This window comes from Oryza sativa, chromosome 4 (assembly GCF_034140825.1).
Source record: "Oryza sativa Japonica Group chromosome 4, ASM3414082v1".
Taxonomy (NCBI): domain Eukaryota; kingdom Viridiplantae; phylum Streptophyta; class Magnoliopsida; order Poales; family Poaceae; genus Oryza; species Oryza sativa.
The window spans coordinates 26,254,573-26,277,500 of NC_089038.1; the positions used below are offsets into that span (position 1 = coordinate 26,254,573).

The window sequence follows — 22,928 nt, forward strand, 5'->3', positions numbered from 1 at the left end:
GAACCGGCCCGCAAGTACAGTGGAACAGAGTTGAAACAAGCAGAGTTTATTCGGATTCAGAGTTCAGAGTTCAGACTCAAAACTCAATCTTTCAGATCATCATTGAGCTCATGACCTCATGTTGCGTGCGAGGAACAGAGGAGACACCACCTTGCGGCATCTCTCTGGGGAACCTCCTCAAATTGGCTAGAGAACCGAGCCGATCGCGACGAGCGCTTTACACCTCGTCGCATCCCGCCCAAATTTGGCAGCTCTTCATCTCACCACAAATCCTCTGAAATCTTGTTGCTAAAACGTAGTACTCTGTAAATAGATAATACTGACTTTTGATGCAATCCAGGTGAGTGGTAATTGCATCCCTTCTGCTCTGGCGCTTCTCGAGCACCAGGTTTGCAGGGAAATATATATGGGCACACTTGCATCGCCTTTACTACGTCCATTAACACTTTCCAATTTGTTTAATTACCTGCTAACTTTGCTGCATCCCTCTCGATGGATATAAATACGCCTCTAGCTCTAACTTTTTCCAAGCCACCAAGAGAGAAAGGTACCGGCTTGATTGGCAGGTGTTGAGGCGATTCTTCTTCTTTGCTCAAGGAGAGATGGAGGTCGAGAAGAAGGCGACGACCGTGGAGGAGGTGAGAGGGGTGGAGGAGGAGACGAAGAAGGAGGAGGCGGCGGCTTCTGACGTGAGCCTGAAGGAGCTGTCCAAGAAGCTCGATGACTTCGCCAAGGAGAGGGACTGGGAGATGTACCATGCCCCGAGGAACCTTCTGCTTGCCATGGTTTGCTCTCGATCTTCTTGTTTGCTTTTCTTTTTTGAAACTTTTTTGTTTGCTATCACTGGAATTGCTAAGCTTTTTCCTCTGTTTTTCCTTCATTAGTTGCAGTCTTGAAAATCACACGGATCTAAAGAATTGCTAGTGTTTGTGGAAGTTGCACCCGCCCCATAACCAAAAGAAAATGGGTACTAGTAGTAGGAAGCAATAGGAAGATGAGTGATTAGTCATTAAGATTAGTATTATTTTGATTTGAAGCGTTTCATGAACAAGGGAGATTAATTGTGTTTCGTGTATAGTAACTGCGGAAAATTTTAGATGTCACACGATAATTTCATTGCCTTCCTGCACCCCCTAATTTCCTTACGATTATTTTGCTTTATGACTCAAGTGTGCACTATAATAGTATCAGGTCTCAGACAGTACCCCGCTGCTACTGCAGTTAGATACTTGATTAGTGCTGCAAGTCGCACTGTACTCGCTAGTCAGTATTCAGCATCTTTGGAACAATGCATGCACATGAACAACGTAGTGAACTAGATTGTATTCCTTTTGAATAGAATATTATAGCCTGTGGTAGACTATTTTAAAATTGATTCATTCTAAAACCATCATCGATTTGTTATCCCAGAGTATCATTGCATTGATTATTTTGTGTAGATTAGATTATCATAATAGAATGTGTTCTCTGTTTGAGTATTGACCAACCGTTCAAGATGATTGTTCTCTCCCATTAGCTGTTTGTTCAAAGTTGTGTTACTTAAGATTCTTGAGATCTATCAAAATTATTCCTTCCAGACAGCTAACTGTTTGTGGACGGCTCATCTTGTCCCTTCGAATCGACCCTCAATTTTTTACCCACAAATTTGACATATCACCATCTACCACACATATGTAACAAAGTCATGAAAAACCATCTAAAAATCACTGGTTTTGTTCCTTTTGAATTGCAAACCTCATACGTTCCCAAGGGCAAGAACTACTTTTAGTGGTCACTCTTAAGTTCGCCTATGTTCCTACCTGAAATTTATCTGTACTTTGATCTTGCATCTCATACTGTTTGCCTGAAAGATGATGTTGTTTGCTAATGGAACAAGAAATGACAAATATCTAAAGCTGCTCATAACCCATGGACGGGGTGCTGCTTTCATGCCACGTGTTTAACCTACCCCCTTGTGGAACAGATTTCCTATGTCCTTGTCAGAACGACTCAAAATGCTGGAGTCTGACGTGTCAATGCCGGTCCAGCCTGCCTAGTGAGTAGTGAATGATCACCATCGACTCTGACTGAATTTTCTGAAGCAGCACTGCCATTCACCCGTCATCTTTTCGAGCCTGTCCTTTTCCGAAAAGAAACATGTCCCTGAAGAAGTCTGATTAAGCATGCAATTTACTACTACTTCGCATCGACATACCAGCAATGAGATGCCCTCCACTGCTCGTACTGGATTCTAAAAGGAGAAGAAATGCTTAGGCAGACGTCGTGATCGGTGATGTTTGATAGCCTAACATTCCGTTCCAGATTCCATGTAAAAGGCATGTGAACGATTTTCTTTGGCTGAAAAATGCATTCGGCGTTGCGCCGTTTTGTCATCTGAAGAGAGAAAAGGAAAAAAAAAAGATGCAGACATGAGACATGAAGAGCCTTTTCTCTTCATGTCATGCTCTGATTTCGTCTGACAGTATCGTTTGTTGACAGATCGCTGAGGTCGGGGAGCTGTCGGAGCTGTTCATGTGGAAAGGGGAGGTGGCCAAGGGCCTGCCCGGGTGGAAGGAGTCGGAGAAGGAGCACCTCGGCGAGGAGCTCTCCGACGTGCTGCTCTACCTGATCCGGCTCTCCGACATGTGCGGCGTCGACCTCGGCGACGCCGCCACCAGGAAGATCGTCAAGAACGCCGTCAAGTACCCAGCGCCGTCGAAGAGCACTTGAATGAACTGAATTCTGGTACCTGCATGAACTGATTCTGCAACTCTACGAGTGTTTATCTTCGCGAGAGAAGCTCAGAAGATATGTTTTTGTTGTGTACTGTTTTCTTTTCTTTCTTTCAAAAAAGTGAGGGGTGTGTTGAAAGTATCGGTTCTTGTCTACAGACATTATAGCTTGATATATTCTCTTCTGGTTTTCCTGTTCGTCGCTTTTGGATGTTTTGTAGTTTGGAAAGGGTGGACCTTGATAGTTCTGAATAACCCCATTGGTAGTGTAACTAACCATTTATGAAAGGGATAAGTCCATTTACACCCCTGAACTTATCAGTTTGTCTAAAACACACCCCTTATCTCTACAACCGGACATTTGACCCCCTCCAACTGTTAATACCGTGCAGAAGATCCCCCTGAGCGGTTTTCTGCCTGGTTTTTACACACTATGATGCCACATTGGATGCCAGCTGTATAGATTAGCGGGCCCCACATGTCAGTCCGGTCCTTCTTCTTCCTCCTCCCCTTTCTCCCCCACACACTCTCTCTCTTCCCTCCGGCATGGTTCACTGCGACGGCCCCACCTCGTCCCCGATGAAGCTGCAGATCAGACGCAGTGGTGGCGGCAGTACAGGCGGCCAGGCGGCGTGCTCCGGTGAAGGCGACGTCGTGGGAAACAAGCAGCTCTGAGTGGAGCGAAGACATCGGAGACGCACTCGCGGGGAGGAGCTCGAGCGCCATGACTACCGCGAGGTGGCGCACCCATCCGCCGAGCTTGGCGGAAGCGAGCTCGAGACCTCGTGAGCTCCACTCGGCGAGCAGCCGGCTCGCCTTCATGAGACTACGCGGTCAGCCCGACCGGCGTCCGAGAGCTAGTTCCGCCGTCGCCGGCTGCCTCGCTCCTCCTCTGCGATCTCTGCATCCATTGCTGCAGCCTGCAGACCAGCACATTCTCTGGCTCAGCCGAATACTACTGCTCCGCTGCTCGTGCTGATCCGAGTACTGCTCCTGCTCGTGCTCGTGCTCGTGCTGGTCCACCGTCGCCTCCTCGGAGACGTGGAAGCCGAAAAGCTGAGCCTGGGGCTTGTCATGCTCATGACTACAAAGATGAGTAGCTAGCAGCACACAGTACTAGCTTGCCACTGAATCACTGATGATACTAACTTGCGACAAGAGACAGTTCGAAGTCCAAAAGTCTGATTGCGCTTGTCTGGGCTCCATGTTGCATCACTCGGCGAGCAGTGACCGTGCAACTCGGTGGATTGATCAAGCCACGGGAAGGAGGTTGAGGACGAAGCGAGGAGATAGCGACACGCGCGGTGCACGCTCTTTTTTTTTTTCATGCTGAGCAGTCTACTTTATAAGTGCCACGTTGGTAAAAACTAAAAACTAGGGTATAAACTGCTTGGGGGTGTAAATTGCATGGTATTGAAAGTTTGGGGGTGTCAAATACCCCGTTTTGAAGTTCGGGGTGTATTTTAGACAAAACAAAGGGTTAAGAGGTGTAAATTGGACTTATCCCTTTATGAAAAGATAAGATCTAGCTATAAAAAGAATTGGCCTATTAGCTCAGCTGGTTAGAGCGTCGTACTAATAACGCGAAGGTCGCAGGTTCGAGACCTTCATGGGCCATTATTTGTTTTACTCAATTTTTTTCTCACTTCTTGCGCATAGGTGGAATTGGGCTATCCTATATATTGGTCCAATTGTCTCCATCGAATTGGGCTATCCTGCATCAATAGGGGAAATTGAATTGGGCTATTCTACATCTTGGCCCAACTGTCCCTATCAAATTGGACTATGAAAAAGGTCCATCTACTGTCCCTTGAGTCCTCGACTATGTGCTAAGTTTTATTCATATCCTTCAACAACAAAACTGGGTACAGAGGATCCCATCGTCACTCGCTGCCTCCACTCTCCATCGTCGCTCGCTGGCTCGCTGCCTTTCCTCCCCTTTCTTATTGCTATCTGCAGTCGGTGGCCACGTGAGTTCGTGAGTTCATACAGGGAGAGAAGATAGGAAAGAGAGGAGGGTGGTGACACATGAATCCCAATATATTTGACGTTTACCTCCTGTCCATTGTCCCACAATGCTTGATGTTTTAGCAAGAGCATAAATGTGGGGCTGGTGCAACAGTGTACGATTCAAATTTTACTAACCGGGTTATCATGAACAACTCATCCATGATTCCACCGTGGCAGGAATAGCAGGTGTAACGATGATTACTCATCGTGGTTATTCAAAGTAACTAGTACTCCAGTTAGGGCTATATGGTAATTTTCACCTAACCTTAATTTGGCTTAGCTATGTTAGAACATCCAGTGTACTGGGACGGAAGGAGTACCCATTTACAAGTGAATCTATTTGGCGTTTTTATTTTTCATTTTACTTCTAGTGCCACGTAGGCATCACGGGGGCGAAGACCAATTTAACAAGTCACATAAATATCATGTCAGCTAAAACTACTATCAATACTATCGAGGGAGTAAATTTGTACTAGTTTTAATAATTCGGGATACTCTATAACGGGTTTTACGGTTGATGGATTCGACTGAAACTCAACCGAGAGTGAAGGAACGTAAAGGACCTTTTTTCCTTTGGACTATCTACATCACGCTCATACTGGGAATTGGGCTATCATACATCTTGGCCCAATTACCCCCGGTCGATCTTCTACATATGCAAACAAGGCAACACCCATCATACCCCAAAGGCCGAACTCATTGCCTGGATCGGCCGGGACACCACTGGTCAGCTACGTAATCACCACTGGTCAGCCATTGGGACCACTAGCTAGCGTCGCCTTTCAGCCGCCGCGCGGCGCGCGCAAGGCGCAACCCACCTGGACTCATGGAGCCGCATGCAGGAGACCCGTCGTGCGTATACGTCCTGTGCGATCGAGATCGATCAAAACCGGCCGCTAACCGTAAATTTCCAGATGCATTTGATTAGCCGGGAAGAACGCCCTGGATCGGCAGGACGCACGGACGGACGCTGGCTGCTGGCACGCGCACGCGTTCAGGCGCATAATCCAGCAACCACCGCGCTGTCCGCGCCCAATCACGCGGATCATCGGTCGTCGGTCTCTCTCGGTCTCCGCGCGTACTAATGCGCGGCGCGCGCCGGCCGATCTGTCCGTGCAGGCGTACGTCGATCGAGTCTCTCCAGGCCCAGGGAGGCAGGGACAATCAGAGATCGCTCCGGGCTGGCCACGCATCATTGCGTCGGTGTCTGCAGGAGGGGCGGCAGTTTTCTTCCCAGGGGTACTAGCTACGCAGCTAGCTGAGATAATTACTCTCTCGTCTTCTACTACTCTTTCTACGTGTAGTGCTCCCAAAACGCTACAACTGAAGAACAGCTAGCGATATTCTTGGCAAGATTCATGCATGGGATCGATCGATCGATGCCGTGCACGCCGTTGCGATCGGTCGATCGATCGATCGGATCAATGAACAGGTTGTGGTCGATCATATATATCTATCTCACGCGTACGTTGCCCCCCTGCCCTTAGCACGTACTGGCCTAGACGAAGCTAGCTAGACGTTGCCTTCATGCATCTGTAGATGGATCGAAACCCTGCAGAGGTTCCGTTGCAGCGTGTTCTAGTAGCGTACCAATTGAATAATAATTGGGTGAAAGGTGAAAGATGTCTAGCTAGCTAGCTCTGAGTCCAGCAGTTGAGCCGGAAATCAAAGTTAGGTGCATCTAGTCGATCATAAGATGCAGCTCTATGCATGCATGCATGTGTATGCCTCCATCGATCTGAACCGAAACAAATTAACGATCAGCTATGTCGTCGTTTCCTGCACAGCAGAGGCACGTACGCACCAGCACCACACACAAAGTTGTTATCAAAGATACAAGTACACAACGCGTGAGCCCCAACTTGGCCACGAAAGATACATGGTAGCACACTAGCACGCGTGGATTCATGCATGCAGGGATGGATGCATCCAAATGTTCTACTTTCAGGGACATGTTCATGAAAGTTATCCTACAGTGCCAGTGAAGCTAGGCCTCGATCCGTCCACACTTGCATGGCCATTTTATATTATCTGCTCGAAAACCTGATTTTGGTTGCTTATTGTTCCATTAAACTAGCTAGCTACCTGCATTGGTCCTACAGATTTTTATCGTTTGGGATCGAGATGATGGGCCAGATCGATCCAATTTTCCAACGCAAGTGGGGGCAGCACGAGAGAGATATACCAGATATGTATCCCAACCCGTGAATCAGCCTGCCCCAATATAATTCACGATCTGCAGCTTGCCAAGTTGGAACTTGAGAGTATATCGATCGCCAACTTGTTGGCAGAATCAGAATGCATCAGAAGAAATTCTCCGTGAAGCCCTACACGGAGTAAAATAATACGGTAGCTTGGTATTCTCGTTAATCTTGCGAATTAATTTACACCATTATTGGGGGATCGATACACGCTTGAGTATACATCTCTAACACCATATGCCCTCCGTCGGATCGACGTCGAGCCGTCGCAATAATTGTTTATGCAGCTCAAGCCGGCGATTGGATCGGCCGTGGGGCGAGCTCAGAAGCAATAGATCCTCTCTTCTGATTGTCTCTCTTCCGTCGTGGAATCATCATCTGCTAATTTGTCGCGTAATCCTCCGCTAGACCGTTTTCAGAGGGGGCTTACAGTTCACTTTTCAGGTTTTCATCATCCTCTCCCCTGCTGTTATAGTTCCAAAAGAGGTTTTCTCCAATCATTCGTCCGTACATAAATAGATAGCCATGGTTAATTATATTTGTGTTAACTAAATCTGTGTCCTGATCGACCGTGCCGATGGAGAAGATCCTCGCGCTAGCGGCACGATCTCGGGTGAGCGGTGACAGCTGAAAGAATTTGGATCATCTGTTGAAGAGGAAGGCAGAGGTAAACATCACTTTCACTTTGGGAGTTTTTAAGCCATCCGATCCACGGTGAATGGGCAAGATCGATTTACTACAGCACCGATGAATAGAGTCTAATCCACTCGTGTTGTTGCTACAGCAATCGTACACTCGCACCGTGACAACTTCAGTCTTCAGATTACTGTAGCACAAGCCTCGTATTACTGTGCGCGTCTGCTTTTCACTGCCCAAAGTCAGAGAATCCGGTTGAAAAGATATGTAAAAAAAGCTCTGCAGTTCACACTCAAAATCCGATACCTCTATATGAAAAGATATGTCTGAAAGCATTTGCCACTTGCGGACTTGCCAGTGGGCACCATTCCTTGACCAAACTCTCAGTTCGTAAAACACGGCGAATTACAGGAGCAGTACAGGAGTAGCTGGCAGAAGAAGCTTGGCAGGACAGCAGGAGTGCCAAGGAGAAAGGCCAAACTAAGCTCGATGCTTCGTAATTAATATTTCTTTTTTTCAAAATATATGACCACGTTGATTTATTCATCTTATTAAAAAATGTTCAAATATAAGAAACGTAAATCATACTTAAAGTAACTTTAATGATAAAACAATGCATAAGAAAATAAATGATAGTTACATTAAAGCAAATTTGCTAAACGCTATGACTATAAATACTACTCCATCCGTCCCTAAATATAAGAGATTTTGGTTAGGTATGACACATTCTAGTACAATGAATCTGGACAGGAGCTTATCCAGATTCGTTGTGCTAGAATATGTTACATCCAACAAAAATCTCTTATTTAGGGAGGGGAGTATTAACATTGGAATAGTAACAGTTGTTTACTGTGTCCGTTTCAGGAGAGTAGACTAGTAGAGTGACATCGGAGCTGATGTTGCCCTCTACCAGGAGAACATTTGGCGCGAAACAGGACCAGCTGTGAGTTTGTGACGTGATAACGAGGCCGCCAGGCCGGTGTTTGTTGTGTAGCCAAGCTGCGGCCAGCCCGCGTATCTGCATCGCAATATGTCGTCGTTGATGTTGTGGCCGAGTTGTTGCTGTCAGATAAGCCCCCATGAACCGAGGGAATCAGTTTTCAGTCTTCAAATGATATGACCCGCAAAAATTGACAATTCTACCGTGTTGAAAATCGATCGTTTACCGATGGGATGTCTCGTAGTTTATCATTAGGATCATCACCGTAAATGGATACTAGTAATAACCTGGCTTGCTTTCTTTTGTAAAGCTGGATCCAAAAGATCTTTGGGGGGGGGGGGGGGGGGAGTCTGGATCGGGGCTAAACTTTATTCCATATCACATCGGATGTTTAGGCATTAATTTAGAGTATTAAACATAGACTACTTACAAAACTAATTACATAAATTAGAGCTAATTTGCGTTACAAATTTTTAATTAATCCATAATTAGCACATGTTTCCTGTAGGATCATATAGGCTAATCATGGATTAATTAGGCTAAATAGATTCGTCTCGCAAATTAGTCCAAGGTTATAGAATGTGTTTTGTCAATAGTCTACGTTTAATACTTCTAATTAGTGTCCAAACATCCGACGTGACAGAGACTAAAAAATTTTTAGCCCTATCCAAACATGGCCTTTGATGGAAAGAAAATGGAAACGAATAGCATCAATTAGGCTTTCAAAATGTCGTTGGCCTTGCTGGTTTTCGGTTTAACGGTTTCACTTTTCAAGATGTCATATGTGTGACTTCAGTATCTTCGATTAGGAATATGTTGAATCTTCAAAGGACAACAGGCTCTCGACTAGCAGAAAAGTTTCCAGTGACGCCTAAGGCCATACCCAATGCACCACCATAGATAGCGGTCTAAAACATCCATATCGGAGCCAAGCGTTGTTCATGGTAGTGGGGACTAAGGTGTGATTTTCATTTTGAGTACTGTAACTTTTATGTGGTTATATCCCATATGACATGTTGAGACCATTTATACTAGTGGTATTCATTGTAAACGGCCTAACATTATTAGCATTGGCACACTTATTATTCTTTAAGAAATTTCATTCTTTCTTTAATAATCAAACTTTTTTATGTCAACTTGTATACTTCAAATACTTCCAGGCAAGTCCTGGCAGCTCATTCTTACATGTTCTAAAAAAATCAACAATGTATATATATTCTTTCGTATTATTTGTTCCACCACTCTTCAATTCGACATTCGTATTGCCCCGTTTCATGGCTCATACCGTACGAGGAAGCTATAATTGCGAATATCGAACAATGATATATGTACGAAATGAAAGCTCTCAGCTACAATGTACTCGGTCAAGATCGTTCACCGTTCAGCGTTCACCATAGTGATTAGTGAACTCCTGTGGATCACAATCCATCGCTAGTGAGTGGCCTGAACCTAGACGCAGACACCAGATCAAAACCGGACACCGGAGGCTCGATCGACGGGGCCACACGCGCCAAGATGACGCGCGCGGCTGCGATCATTCCGGTCCCGAGATGGCGTCGGAAAAAAAATTGCCGGTTGCCGCAAGGAAGAGAGCACGGAGCCGTCACTCCTTGGCCAAATATTGGCCACGACACGTACGTACGCCTCCAATCCGGCCCCTATCGATCCGGATGCCGCGTCCGCGCGCGGCGCGCGCGCTCGAGCTCTCTCTCTCTCCCGTGGAGCTCGCTCGGTCTCTCGATCGCGCGCGCGCGTGCGCTCCAATCATGGAGCACCCCCCCCCCCCCCTGCCTGCCCAACTCAACGTACGTGTGGCGCAGCGCGCGTCCCTGCCAATTATTAGTATGCGTGTTGCTGTCGTACGTCGTCGCGCGCGCTTGTGGGATGTTTACGTTCTTCCATCCCGTGTGGCCGGCCAGCACACTGCAGAACGGGAGGGTTTGGCCTAAGCTTAGCGCAAGCCGCCGCGGATAAGGTGGCGCCGCAGCTGCATGCTGTGCGGGCTCGCCGTACGTCGCTGTCATCAGGGCATCCGGCGGCGGGTCCCCCGCGCGCGCTCGCGCGTGGCCGGCCGGCTGCATGCCAAATTGGAGTAGTAGATATCGATCGGCCAACGCGCGCGCGCGCGCCCGCGCAGCCGGAGGAGAGATTGGCCCCGGAGGGATAGCGATGCGAGCTCATCGATCATGCTCGCGTCAATTCATCGTTCGCGTGGCCTTTGCTTGCGCTCCCACACCATGCATGGTTTTGGCTTGGCGCTGGCAACTTGCCGAGCTCGAATTTTTTAACTTGTGCCAACCGATCGGCCGCTAGCTAGCTAGATTAAGGGAAATTGATTCGTGGATGGGCTAGCTAACTAGCTTGTCCGAACGACCTGTGCGTTTCCTTATCGTGATCAACAATGGCTCTAGTGTAAGCATGCTTGCTTATTTTGGAATTAGTAATTGGTGAACCGGATGCAGAGTGAATCCGATCTCGCTTCCGCTCTTGGTATAGGACAATAAGAACTAGCAATAAGCCTAGCCAGGCCTAAAAAAAATGACTACTTCATGAGTCAGCAGCCATCAGCTACGTACCACACTGCAAGCATGTAAATTTGTAGCTAAGATTCGATCGAGTTCTCCTTGTCCTATTAGAGGGCTGAATCTCCATGGACACAAACGTAGATTAATCTAAATTTAAATCGAGATACACACAAATGTAAATCTAAATTTTGGAGGGTTGAAATGCGATTGCTTTCACATGTTCCAAGCCTGCAACCATATATAATCCAACATATATATTGATCAGTGTGCTCTGTATACGTATTTTGTTGTAATCAATCTAAGGGCTTTCTTACTCCAAATTACAACTTCATCATTTTCCGATTAGCACGTTTTTCAAACTGTTAAATGATGTGTTTTTTAAAAATAAAATAAATAATTTTAAGTTTATATTAATTAATACTCAATTAATCATATCACATTCTCCGTGCTATAGAAAGCTCCACTTGGATCTTAGTTCGAACGAGGCCTAAGGTACTACTTACTCGCCATACATTATTGGAAAAAAAACATTTGATAACAATACTTTTCATTAAAAAATATTTAATTTAGGAAAAAGTACGAATTACCCCCAACTATCACGGTCGTCTGAATTACCCCCCCCCGAACCACAAAACCGGGCATTCTTCACCCTCAACTATACAAACCGGACAAATTACCCCCCTCGACCCAATCCGCGGTGGTTTTGGTCCATGTGGCGTATGCGTGGCAGTCCAGTCAGCACTCCATTTATAAAAAAATTGTGGGACCCACATGTCATCTCCTCATCCTCTCATCCTCTCTCTTCTCTCTCTCTTCCTCTCTCTCAAACGGGAGGGCGCGCGGCGGCGTGCGGGGGAGGACGCGGGCACGCGGCGGTAGCGGGCAGGCGGTGGCGGCGGCGCCGGGGAGGACGTGGTGGCGGGCGGGCGGCAGCGGGCGCGGCGGCAGGCGCGGCGGTGGCAGAGGGCTGAGGAGGACGCGGAGGCGGGCGGGCGGTGGCGGAGCACCGGGGAGGACACGGCGGCGGCAGGCGGCGCCGACGAGGGGGGATGAGGAGGACGACGACAAGGATGCAGCGCACCACGGCGGCGGTTCACGCCGGAGGCGGCGGATGACAAGGACGACGACGGAGGTGCGCCGCCCCCGCTGTGCCCGTTGTCCCGACGGCGCCACACACAGAGAGAGAGAGAGAGGGGGGGAGGAGGGAAGCAGCGCCGAGCGGCCGCCTCCTCATTCCCCGCCCCCGGCGCTCCGCCACCTCCTCGGCACCGCCCGCCGCGGCCGCGTCCTCCCCGCGCTCCGCCTCTCCGCCATGGCAGCCGCAGCTATCGTCCTCGTCGTCGTCCTCCACTCCTTCGTTGCCATCCTCGTCGTCGTCCTCGTCATCCCCCTCCGTCGCCGCCTCCGCGCACCTGCCTCCGCCGCCGCCATGCACTCCATCCGCGTCACCCGCCGCCGCCTCCGCGTCTTCCTCGGCCAGCCGCCACCGCCGCGCCCGCCGCCGTGTCTGCCGCCGCCCGCCTGCCACCGCGTCCTCCCCGGCGCCGCCGCCACCGCCCGCTAGCCGCCGCCGCGTGCCCGTGTCCTCCCCCGCACGCCGCCGCGCGTCCTCCCGTTTGAGAGAGAGAGAGAGAAGAGAGAGAGGATGAGGAGATGACAGGTGGGTCCCACAATTTTTTTTTATAAATGGAATGCTGACTGGACTGCCACGCGTACGCTATATGGACGAAAACCACCGTGGATTGGGTCGAGGGGGGTAATTTGTCCGGTTTGTATAGTTGAGGGTGAAGAATGCCCGGTTTTGTGGTTCGGGGGGGGGGGGGAGGGGAGGTAATTCAGACAACCGCGATAGTTCGGGGGAGGGGGGTAATTCGTACTTTTTCATTTAATTTAACCCTGCGTATACTTAGTACACAGATATGCGATGGAGGGTACAAATTCTACCCATGCATCGTACTCATCTATCTATAAGGAATATAATTCCCTAAGCATGATGTAGTAGTTCTTTTTATGAGAAAAAATCTACTGTATCTAAGAGGTATTAAACATTTTAGTGTAAATTTGTTACATGTACAAAATTTTACGGCACCTTTTGAAGAGTGTAAAATCACTCTCTTTTATGTTTTATCTAAGCAATTTATAAGAGAGTAAAGTACACCAATAGTCTTTAAACTTGCCTGTTTTGTTCATTAGGACAAAAGGTAAAGAAATGCCTCGTTCTTCGCTCGCACGATTATCTAATTGATAAACGATGTGTTGCATGTAGATTTTTCTATAAGATTAATTTTAGAAAATCATATTAATCTATCTTTCAAGTTTAAAATAACTAATACTTAATTAATCACACGCTAAAGGCTCATCTCTTTTTATGTATATTCTTAATTTTCTCTTTTTTCCTCTTCTCAAATACAACCTAAGTTCCTAAACTATTAAACTACTCACTCGCTTCCAAAATATAAGGGTTTTTGAAATATAAATTTGGACAGATTCTCTATTTAGATTCGTGGTACTATAATATGATATCTATCCCAAAATCATTTATATTTTAGGACGGATGGAGTATAGATATAGTCTAGGTCCATTAAATTTGTCTGTAGACTAGGCACGTGACCCGAAAGGATCTGAATATGCGACCTAAATAACACCATGAGATAAGTTTAGGGAGGTTGGTGGGGTAATCCTAATGGGCGGGTGATCGCTCCCTCCCCTCCCCAGCGATCACCCGCCCCTCCCCCTATACTACGTTACCTCCTTTCCCCCTTCCTCCTCCCCTTCTTCTTCTCTTCCTACTACACCATAAATATTTGAATTCAAATTTAAATTTGAAACGGGTATGTAAACTTTTGACCTATAAATTTTTGGTCTATAAACTAATATTTGAATTTAAATTCAAATTTGAAACGGGTATGTAAACTTTTTACTTATAAACTTTGGGTCTATAAACTATTGTTTGAATTCAAATTCAAATTTGAAACGGGTATATAAACTTTAGGTCTATAAACTTTAGATGTATAGAAATACTATATATAAAAAAATATTTAAATTCAAATTCAATTTGAATCGGATATATAAACTTTTGACTTATAAACTTTGGGTCTCTAAACTTTAGATGTGTAAACTTGAGGTGTATAAACTTTAGGTGTATAAATTTACTAAAATAGGAAAGTAATGCGGTGCAAAAAAAAAAACAGGTGGAGGGAGGGAGGGGGAGGGGGGGCGAATTGATCGCTACCCCATCGCCAGGCGAGCGATCGCCCATTAGCCTTTCCGAGGTTGGTGTACTTTTACTCTCTAAAAGATAAGTAAAGTATTTTTTTTAAAAAAAAGATAAATCCACATGTACTATTTCTACTTTTGTCCAAACTGAGCAGTCTATAATTGGTATACAAAGTTTTAGAGTTTCAAAGAAAAAAAATAAACGTTATATATTTTTGACCGGATGTTTTTTCATGAGAGTTTTACTGGGAAGTGCTGACCAGAGTACTTCAACAGTGAATGATCTGGATTGACCATTATGCGACAGGGACGCCCCGAGATTGATTTAAATCATAATTTGCTACAAGTTCCTTTCTAACTTAACTGTGTGACTGATGTACTACCTTGTCCCAAAAAACGAATTACTGGCTACGAATCTGGACACACAACATTCGTAGGTAGGATTGGTCTTTTTTAGATGGACGGTACTAGTGAGTTATTAGCTAGTCATAGTTCCATAAAGCGTCATGTTTCCACCATTTTGTATTTACTTAAGATTTTTCGATCAATTTCGTGGATCTCACCATTACTTATCCATTTTTAAATAATAGGTTAAAACCGGCCTCTATATTTTAGGTGAATGGCTCTACTTGTGGATCGATATAGAGGCTAAATTGTTTTAAGAAATATATATCCTAGGTGGATGTACCGGCCTCTACGATTAATTATCGGTTGACGATTTGATTTTGTGATAATGACGAGTTAATTTTGTGGCTTCATGTCCGATTAAATATGATCTCCTTTTCTCGTCTTTTCAGTATGAACAGTGCCCTAATTAATAATGATAATGGCATAATGATCTGATGAATATTGTACTTTTTGAAAGAGATGATGAACGTTGTAGTACGTGAATCATTGTAGTTGGGTAGAGTAAATACGAACAACATACGCATATGCAGCCCAATCAACTTTTGTTCTTGATTGCTAGCTCAGAGAGTCTGATTGGTTGAATGAATTCTTCTAGTTATTATAAACCACAAGAAAGTGGCAAGTGGTTACTCAATGAGTACACTCGAAATGCCCAAAGACTTTCGCAGGAAAAAAAAGAATGCCCAAAGACTATCTGGAATAAGTGCCCTACGTCAAATCTGAAAGGTTCAACGAATTGTACCATCTCAACAGAAAGATCTGTTCACCGATTATATACATACAAAATACTATCCCAACGCATGGCATCATGTCTATATGCATTTTATTTTTGTATGATGCACCAAATTAATATGTTCATCAATTAGGACTACAGTAAAGTTGGGCGAACGATCAATTACTACTAGTAGTTAACCCATTCCGCACGTAACTTGACATGCATCGAACATTTGTTTCCATTTTAAGAGCAAGTTTAATACTATAGCTATATTAGAATTCCTGAAGTGTGTTAACTAATACTACCTCCGTTTTTTAATAGATGATGCCGTTGACTTTTTCTCACATGTTTGACCATTCGTCTTATTTAAAAAATTTACGTAATTATAATTTATTTTGTTATGAGTTGTTTTATCACTCATAGTACTTTAAGTGTGATTTATATCTTATACATTTACATAAAATTTTTGAATAAGACGAATGGTCAAACATGTGAGAAAAAGTCAACAGCGTCATCTATTAAAAAACAGAGGGAGTATAATAGAGAACTAAAGTGCCCCAAAGGACAATATCAATCACATGTAAAGAGCCAGGCAATGCTATAATTTTTAATAGCATATAAATAAAAAAGGCCCCAAGGGGAAAACGGGGACTCCGATCCATTCTCTCCATCCTCAGTGATCACTCCACTGTACACTCGCAAGGACATTCTCTCACAGAGAGGGAGGTCCTTTACATGTTCTCAGGACCATATGTTACAACAATATTTAGTTTGGTCTCGAAATGTACTTCCATAACATGTTTTTTAAGTAATAAGTTAAATTCGAAACAAGAAACAATAACCTTTGTGCAAAAGTTGTACCAAATACAATTATGTGGATTGTGTTGGACGCTTCATTTAAATGATGAGATTGTGTGTTTGCATGCGTGCGTGTGTGGGAGGGGGGGGGGAGTACCGGCCGGTTGTATAGTAGGTAAACTGTGTGTGCACGATCTATCCACCTGAATACAATTTAATCTTGTTACCAATCAATATTATGCGCATGTGGCTATACTTTTGGTAGGATTTTAGTGAGGCATAGATTTATGGTTGGTAGGGGGTGCACCCACACAGTTGTGTATAAGTGTCTTCAATGTATTTAAAAAAGAAAGGCAAAATTTGTTGTAGGACATTGTAACATCTTTTTTTACTCAGGATATGGTAAATTTGGGAAAAACACTCTCAACATATATGCCTATTTTTTGTTGGGCACATGCCAATTAAAATATCCATTTGGGTTGAATAAGAGAGAAATAGTATGAAAAGTCATAAATTCACCTAACTCAGAGGTTAGGTTCTTTCCCTCTTCCTCCATGCTTTCTTCTATTTGTGTGCGACATCTTGATACTTTAGGGAGTCCTATCGCGTGTCCGCAGTGCCGACGCGCCAACGATGAAGGCCAAGTGAGCAGCCAACAAGGAGGAAGGAGAGTAGGACCGTGCATAGGGGAAGCAGCTGCAACTACATGGTGTGGCCACTAAGGGAAGGATAGCAGGGGTTGGTGGTGGTGGCAGGGCTGGAGGAGAAGGAGGCGACAAAGAGATAAGGGTTACGACCACTTAATATATTGCTCAAGTGTGCCAAGGCAATGTCCATGGACCTGCTGCGGGAGGCACATGACCTGCTACTGAAGATTGCCAAGCGGGCATGCTCATTCAGGTTAGCACATCGTGGCCTATTTTGGAGATGCACTGCAACGTCGTCCCTAGGGCCTACTCACCAATGGAAGTCAACTCACTGCTGTGCTTGTGCAGAGCCACATCTCTACACGCTTACCTTGACATCATGCATGCACTACTGTGAGGGCCTTTTCCCCATACTCTCCTCCCACCCTAGCAAGTCATGCTTATCCGGATTACCGGTTGATGTCTCATTGACTTCGTGGCGTGGCACGTATCCGCCACTGCTGCCCTTCTTGACCCGCGTCGCCGTAGGGGAGCCACCGTCCTGCACTAGATGCACCACTAAAGCTACGAGGAAAAAACTGATTTCCAATAATAAATAGTTATATTTAAAGTGTGTCATCTTTGAAAGATCGATTTTCATAGTGTCAGGGAGTTAAAACCACCGAATCGCGATGTACTAAATTAATTTTTGCTTAAGAAAAGGACAACATTGTTAATCCGGTGCCCAAGACCACAGTGTTGCCTCCATCGTTACGAAACAATGGTTAATTAACTACTACTCCTAAGTACTATATCAAAGCTAGAGATGCAATAGAAAAACAGCAAGCTAAATGTGCACATCAAACCGATGCATAATTTGCAATCCCCGGTCCCATCATAGTACACACTACAACTGCATTATTTATGTGTTGACAAAAGCTTGTGCAGCCCTCACACACGCACACCCACATACTCCGGGTGCCATCACGTCGCCGTCGTCGTCGTCCCTAATCATACGTGATCGAACAACATTAAAAGGACATCTTCTTTTTGCCCCTCCAATTAATTCGCACTTTAAAATCCTTCCAACCGTAGTACGCACACAAAAACTCTCTGTTTTAAAATAAACTAATCTAATACGAGATGTCACATACTAACATTATAAATCTAAGCAGAATATATCACATTTTATATTAGGTTGATTTATTTTCGAAACAGAAGGAGTAATTAAGCTGCACTAAACCACCAATACATGGAAAAAAAGGTGTGTGTCCTTAGGAAATTGCTAATCTCCATTCAACGGAAAATTGAAGCCACCTATCTTTCATATTTCGGAACCTCCGATATGCTCCGAGATTCGTGCAATGAGACCTTTTCCTCCTGCTCCTGTGAGCTCGTTAATCTTTGGCAATGATGGGGGTTCAACGTGTTTAGAAGTAGGGGTGGACAAAAATAGAACCGAAAAGATCGAGACCTAGAAATTCGGTCATCAATTCGGTCTTAGGCAGTGAAAGACCGAATTTTGTTCAGTCAATTCGGTTAGTTTCCTCGGTTAACCAAATATTCCGAATTAACAAAAAAAATTTCTCAATGCAACCTACAATCCACTAAGTTCAATAGGATTAAATTCTAATTTTCACATCCCTACTTCTTCTAGGCATGTAACCTAATAAGAGTCTTTACTCATACGTGTTTATGGATTTTTTTTGTGATTTTTGTGTTTGAAAATTTCAATTATTTCTTTGCATATATGAAAATGTTGCTGAATTTCGGTCAGATCGAGACCGAAAAGACCGAGATCGAATTTGTCGGTCCTGACATTTTTTTGTGTTGAAATTCAGTCTAAAACTTTTCAAAGACCGAAATAACCGAAAAACTGAAGACAGAGACTGAAAATTTCGGTTAGACCGAATGCTCACCCCTATTTAGAAGGATGGTCGTGGGAGGTGTCGGTCCAGCGGTGGGTTGCGAAATGGGTGGGGTAGGCAGCGGCATCGCCACCAAAGCCACATGGTTGGCAATGGGTGTTGGGCTGGTGTTGGTGACGGGAGCAAAGCGTCACGAGTGGTTAGGAGGAACTGTGACAGTGATAATATGTCTCGATGGCAGGACAGGGACGCCTTGTTGTTGCTGCCTTGACGAGGTGGGGAGGCATGGAAGGGGAGGTCTAGCGGTCCTTGTCGACACTGTTCCCTCCTTCCGGTGGTGGCAAGGGCGGGCGGTGGCAGCGGAGGAGTCAGGGTGGATTGGGTGGGGGGAGATTTCTTGCAATGGCAACAACGAGACTAGGGAGGGAGGAGAGAGAGAGAGAGAGAGAGAGAGGGAGGGGGGAACGGGGGAGGGTTAGGGTTAGGATTCAGAGACTACTGTACTTATTTTAACATAGTATGATAGTCCAGATTAACAAAATTTTGAAGGATGTTTTCTACCAAATGCCAAATATACATTCCCTATTCCTTATACATTGATGTAACGCGTTAATACTGATAAATATGCATCATGTATAATTTTTCATTTTCCATTTATTACCGTCATCTTATATAATCTTCAATTAGACAGATCCATCGAATCCTAGCAAAAAAATAAATAAATAAATAAAGATAGAGGAGCATACATAGATCGACAGAAAGAAATCTTTACCGATCGAGTGCCAGCCATATAGGAATTGAAGCCAGTGTTTCATGTAGGATGCACTGATGCAGTATCTGCCGTTCGTATCGCTGCGTTGAATCTTCCACCTAAGTTAGCCGAGGCGTACAGGCCGGCCAGAGAGCTAAGCCGCTAGCTAGCTAGCCAGGAGATGGATAGAGACTGCACGGCCGCTGCTGTGTGCAGCTCGCTCGCCGATTAAGTACTGTTCCATGACACGGCATGGATCGAGCTTTCTACAGTAGCTACTGGCTAGCTATCGAGCTTTCGTTTCCCAGCAAGCTAGCTCGCTTGGCCCCTCTCGCCGGCGCTCTTCTCTATAAAAAGGACTCGATCGAGAGCTCCAACCACTCTCAAAATTTACACCTATATCTATCTATATTTCTCGTTTGTGCTCGGGCTAGCTCACCATATGCGTAAAATTCTGTAGCCAAAAGGAGCAAGCAAACTAGGAGGAGGATTAGTTCTTGCGCATCGCTTCTGAGCTCGATCTACGTCGTCCGGCCGGCCGGGAGGGATCGATCGATGGGTCTGAGGGAGATCGAGTCGACATTGCCGCCGGGGTTCAGGTTCTACCCGAGCGACGAGGAGCTGGTCTGCCACTACCTCTACAAGAAGGTGTCCAACGAGCGCGCCTCGCAGGGGACGCTGGTGGAAGTCGACCTCCATGCGCGCGAGCCATGGGAGCTTCCCGGTGAGTCATGAATTAATATATCCTGCATGTTGCTGCTAATTCTCATCGTTCTATATATCTCTCCCCTCGATCTCGCACAGGTTGCTTTATCACTAGTAACTCTTATGTTAGCATGTTTCCGGATTAGATATATAGATCATAGATGTGATGATCTCGATCGAGATGCTTACAGAAAACAGCAAAAACCATGCATCTGATTTTCTTCATGATGCGATAGGCTAGCAGATTAATTAGCATGCTCTGTTCCATTGAAGATATATTTGCAAAAAAAAAAAAAGCTTGCCCCTTTAATTTGGTAGCACCGTAGCAGCAAGTACTGATGATGTCACAATTATAATGATGAACAAGAAAATAACTACCTGATCGAAGAATTTTCTACTTAGTATATATATTTGAATTATTTTAACTTGAATGAATCCTAAAGATTCGATTTCTGTCAGTTAATGGCCTTGAGCTCCATAATTTATCACGGAATAATCCACAATAATTTCGTCCAATAATACATTAACTGATACGAAAGCAAAGTGTTATACTCGTCGCCATCTTGATGACGACTCCGATACCGTCTGTTTCTTTGCTACGTCACATGAGTAACAGTTCCTTCCGTTTTTCTGTTCCTTTTTTCTCTGAAAAACCATTTCCCTTTTTCCTCCAGAAATTAGTTCAGTTTGAGCACTTTACGGCCGTCAATCTAAACTCTCCTCGGTGTATCAGAACGGATTTGCTAGTTTACTGGCGACAGTAAACGAGGGGAAAAACTGCCGAATTTTTGAACGTCGGATTCGCCTCAAGATTAGTGCTGGCGCGTTCGTGCAAAAGATCCACGCGATATGTAAAGAAAAACTGCCGAATTTTTGAACGTCGGATTCGCCTCAAGATTAGTGCTGGCGCGTTCGTGCAAAAGATCCACGCGATATGTAAAGAAAAACTGCCGAATTTTTGAACGTCGGATTCGCCTCAAGATTAGTGCTGGCGCGTTCGTGCAAAAGATCCACGCGATATGTAAATTTGTGTGTTGCATGGGGTTCGAACCCAGGACTTCAATCCCACTAGCTATGCGTGGTAGCCACTTCGTCTCATGCAAGTTTTTTAAAAAGTTTGCAAGTTACAGTTAGTTATACTCCAGTTACACTCTAGTTACATTGTAGTTACCATTGTAACTATAGTGTAACTACACTATAACTATATTGTTATCTCTATATAAATTAGATATAAAGTTGCATATATTATTTTAATACATATATACAAGTTATTATTATTATAGTATATAATTCTAGTAAAATTTCCCCTCAAAAAACACTCGACAGTTTTTTAGCTAATCCCTATCAGAAATTAGTTTCACTTCATGTATGCAAAGCCAGACTAATTCGCATGCACTATCTCAACTTCTCAAGCCCCTCTCTAACAACGCATTCGTTCTTGCTATTCTTTGCGCACATGCAGACGTGGCGAAGCTGACGGCGAGCGAGTGGTACTTCTTCAGCTTCAGGGACCGAAAGTACGCGACGGGGTCGCGCACGAACCGCGCCACCAAGACAGGCTACTGGAAGGCCACCGGCAAGGACCGCGAGGTGCGCAGCCCGGCCACGCGCGCCGTCGTCGGCATGCGGAAGACGCTCGTCTTCTACCAGGGCCGCGCCCCCAACGGCGTCAAGTCCGGCTGGGTCATGCACGAGTTCCGCCTCGACTCGCCGCATTCTCCACCAAAGGTACGTACATAGCACGAGCTAGCTCTTCTCTCTACCCGCCAAAACGTGCTACTTCTTGTTGCCGCTAATTGCTAACCTGGACACGGATCGATATGCGTTTCTTGCAGGAGGATTGGGTGCTTTGCAGGGTGTTTCAGAAGAGCAAGGGAGACGGCGAGCAAGACAACCCCACCAGCGCAGCCTCCCCGGCGGCGACCTTCGCCGGCTCGTCGCAGGCGGCGGTGCCTGGCCAAGCCGCGTACAGCAGCGACGACCATACGGGCTCGTCGATGGGATTCGCGCCGAGGCAGAACGAGATACTCGACAGCTCGAGCCATCAGTTGCTGAACTTGGCGATGCTGCAGTGCAACTCGGTTCTCGATCATTTCCCGCAGGAGGTGAACAGCTCGCCGATGATGGGGTTGGCAGGGTCCATCGGAATTGGGGATGAATACGGCTTCTTCTACGATACCGGCTTCGAGGAGACGGCGAGCCTCGGGGGCATGAGGTTCCCACAAGGGTGGAGTTGATGCCAATTGATCGTGCATGCAGTGAGATCATCGTGCCTGCGCGCATTTGCGAAGGAAAATGATTGAATTAATTCCATTGATACAGTTATTTCGTCCTAAAAAAATAAACTATTGCTACTGTAGGTAGTGTTTGGTTTAGCATAGAACCTGCATGAGATGGTTCGGTCACTTGAACTGTATATATATTGTGTGAGTCAAAATGTATCGCTCTACTCGTATGCAAGTTGATACAATCCATCCCAAAGTTCCAGTTCATAGATCAAACGATCTATGAGCTATCAAACTGGATTTGTTGTTACAAATTAATGGCATTTCCACTTGTTAAATAGTTTTTTTTCCCTCCATGTATGCTATGCTCTTTTTTATTTGCAAAGTGGCCATGAGTTTAATATAAAGTTTCTGTAAAGAAAAATTTTACAGTAATTAAGAAAGTACCTATAAGTATCTGTAAGTAAGTATTGTACCAAGTTTTACATTAGAAAATGTGGTACCTCTCAATACCTTCTTTAAGAATGGTAAAATTATCCTTAAGTAAAAGCTCGTTCTTTCCGAACATAAAAGCCATCGACTATGTATGAGGC

The 22,928-nt window shown here is 45.3% G+C and overlaps 2 protein-coding genes and 1 non-coding gene across 3 annotated transcripts; all 3 read left to right on the forward strand.

Moving 5' to 3' along the window:
- Window positions 1-533: 533 nt before the first annotated feature.
- Window positions 534-2,909, forward strand: LOC4336398 (uncharacterized). Its single transcript, XM_015781360.3, has 2 exons — window positions 534-785; window positions 2,479-2,909. The coding sequence occupies exons 1-2, from the start codon at window positions 603-605 to the stop codon at window positions 2,707-2,709; spliced, it is 414 nt and encodes a 137-aa protein (XP_015636846.1). The 5' UTR covers window positions 534-602; the 3' UTR covers window positions 2,710-2,909.
- A 1,345-nt stretch (window positions 2,910-4,254) lies between these two features.
- Window positions 4,255-4,328, forward strand: TRNAI-AAU (transfer RNA isoleucine (anticodon AAU)). The gene has a single exon. It is a non-coding gene; the product is annotated as a tRNA-Ile (tRNA).
- A 15,302-nt stretch (window positions 4,329-19,630) lies between these two features.
- Window positions 19,631-22,673, forward strand: LOC4336400 (protein CUP-SHAPED COTYLEDON 1). Its single transcript, XM_015778749.3, has 3 exons — window positions 19,631-20,129; window positions 21,573-21,838; window positions 21,946-22,673. The coding sequence occupies exons 1-3, from the start codon at window positions 19,961-19,963 to the stop codon at window positions 22,345-22,347; spliced, it is 837 nt and encodes a 278-aa protein (XP_015634235.1). The 5' UTR covers window positions 19,631-19,960; the 3' UTR covers window positions 22,348-22,673.
- Window positions 22,674-22,928: the final 255 nt, after the last annotated feature.

What these genes read in the sequence shown, in the direction of transcription:
- LOC4336398 (XM_015781360.3), top strand. Translation starts at nt 603, where the DNA reads ATGGAGGTCGAGAAGAAGGCGACGACCGTGGAGGAGGTGAGAGGGGTG. An exon ending in GGAACCTTCTGCTTGCCATG is followed by an intron (nt 786 to 2,478) that starts GTTTGCTCTCGA and finishes GTTTGTTGACAG; the next exon opens with ATCGCTGAGGTCGGGGAGCT.
- LOC4336400 (XM_015778749.3), top strand. Translation starts at nt 19,961, where the DNA reads ATGGGTCTGAGGGAGATCGAGTCGACATTGCCGCCGGGGTTCAGGTTC. An exon ending in CGAGCCATGGGAGCTTCCCG is followed by an intron (nt 20,130 to 21,572) that starts GTGAGTCATGAA and finishes GCGCACATGCAG; the next exon opens with ACGTGGCGAAGCTGACGGCG. An exon ending in CGCCGCATTCTCCACCAAAG is followed by an intron (nt 21,839 to 21,945) that starts GTACGTACATAG and finishes CGTTTCTTGCAG; the next exon opens with GAGGATTGGGTGCTTTGCAG.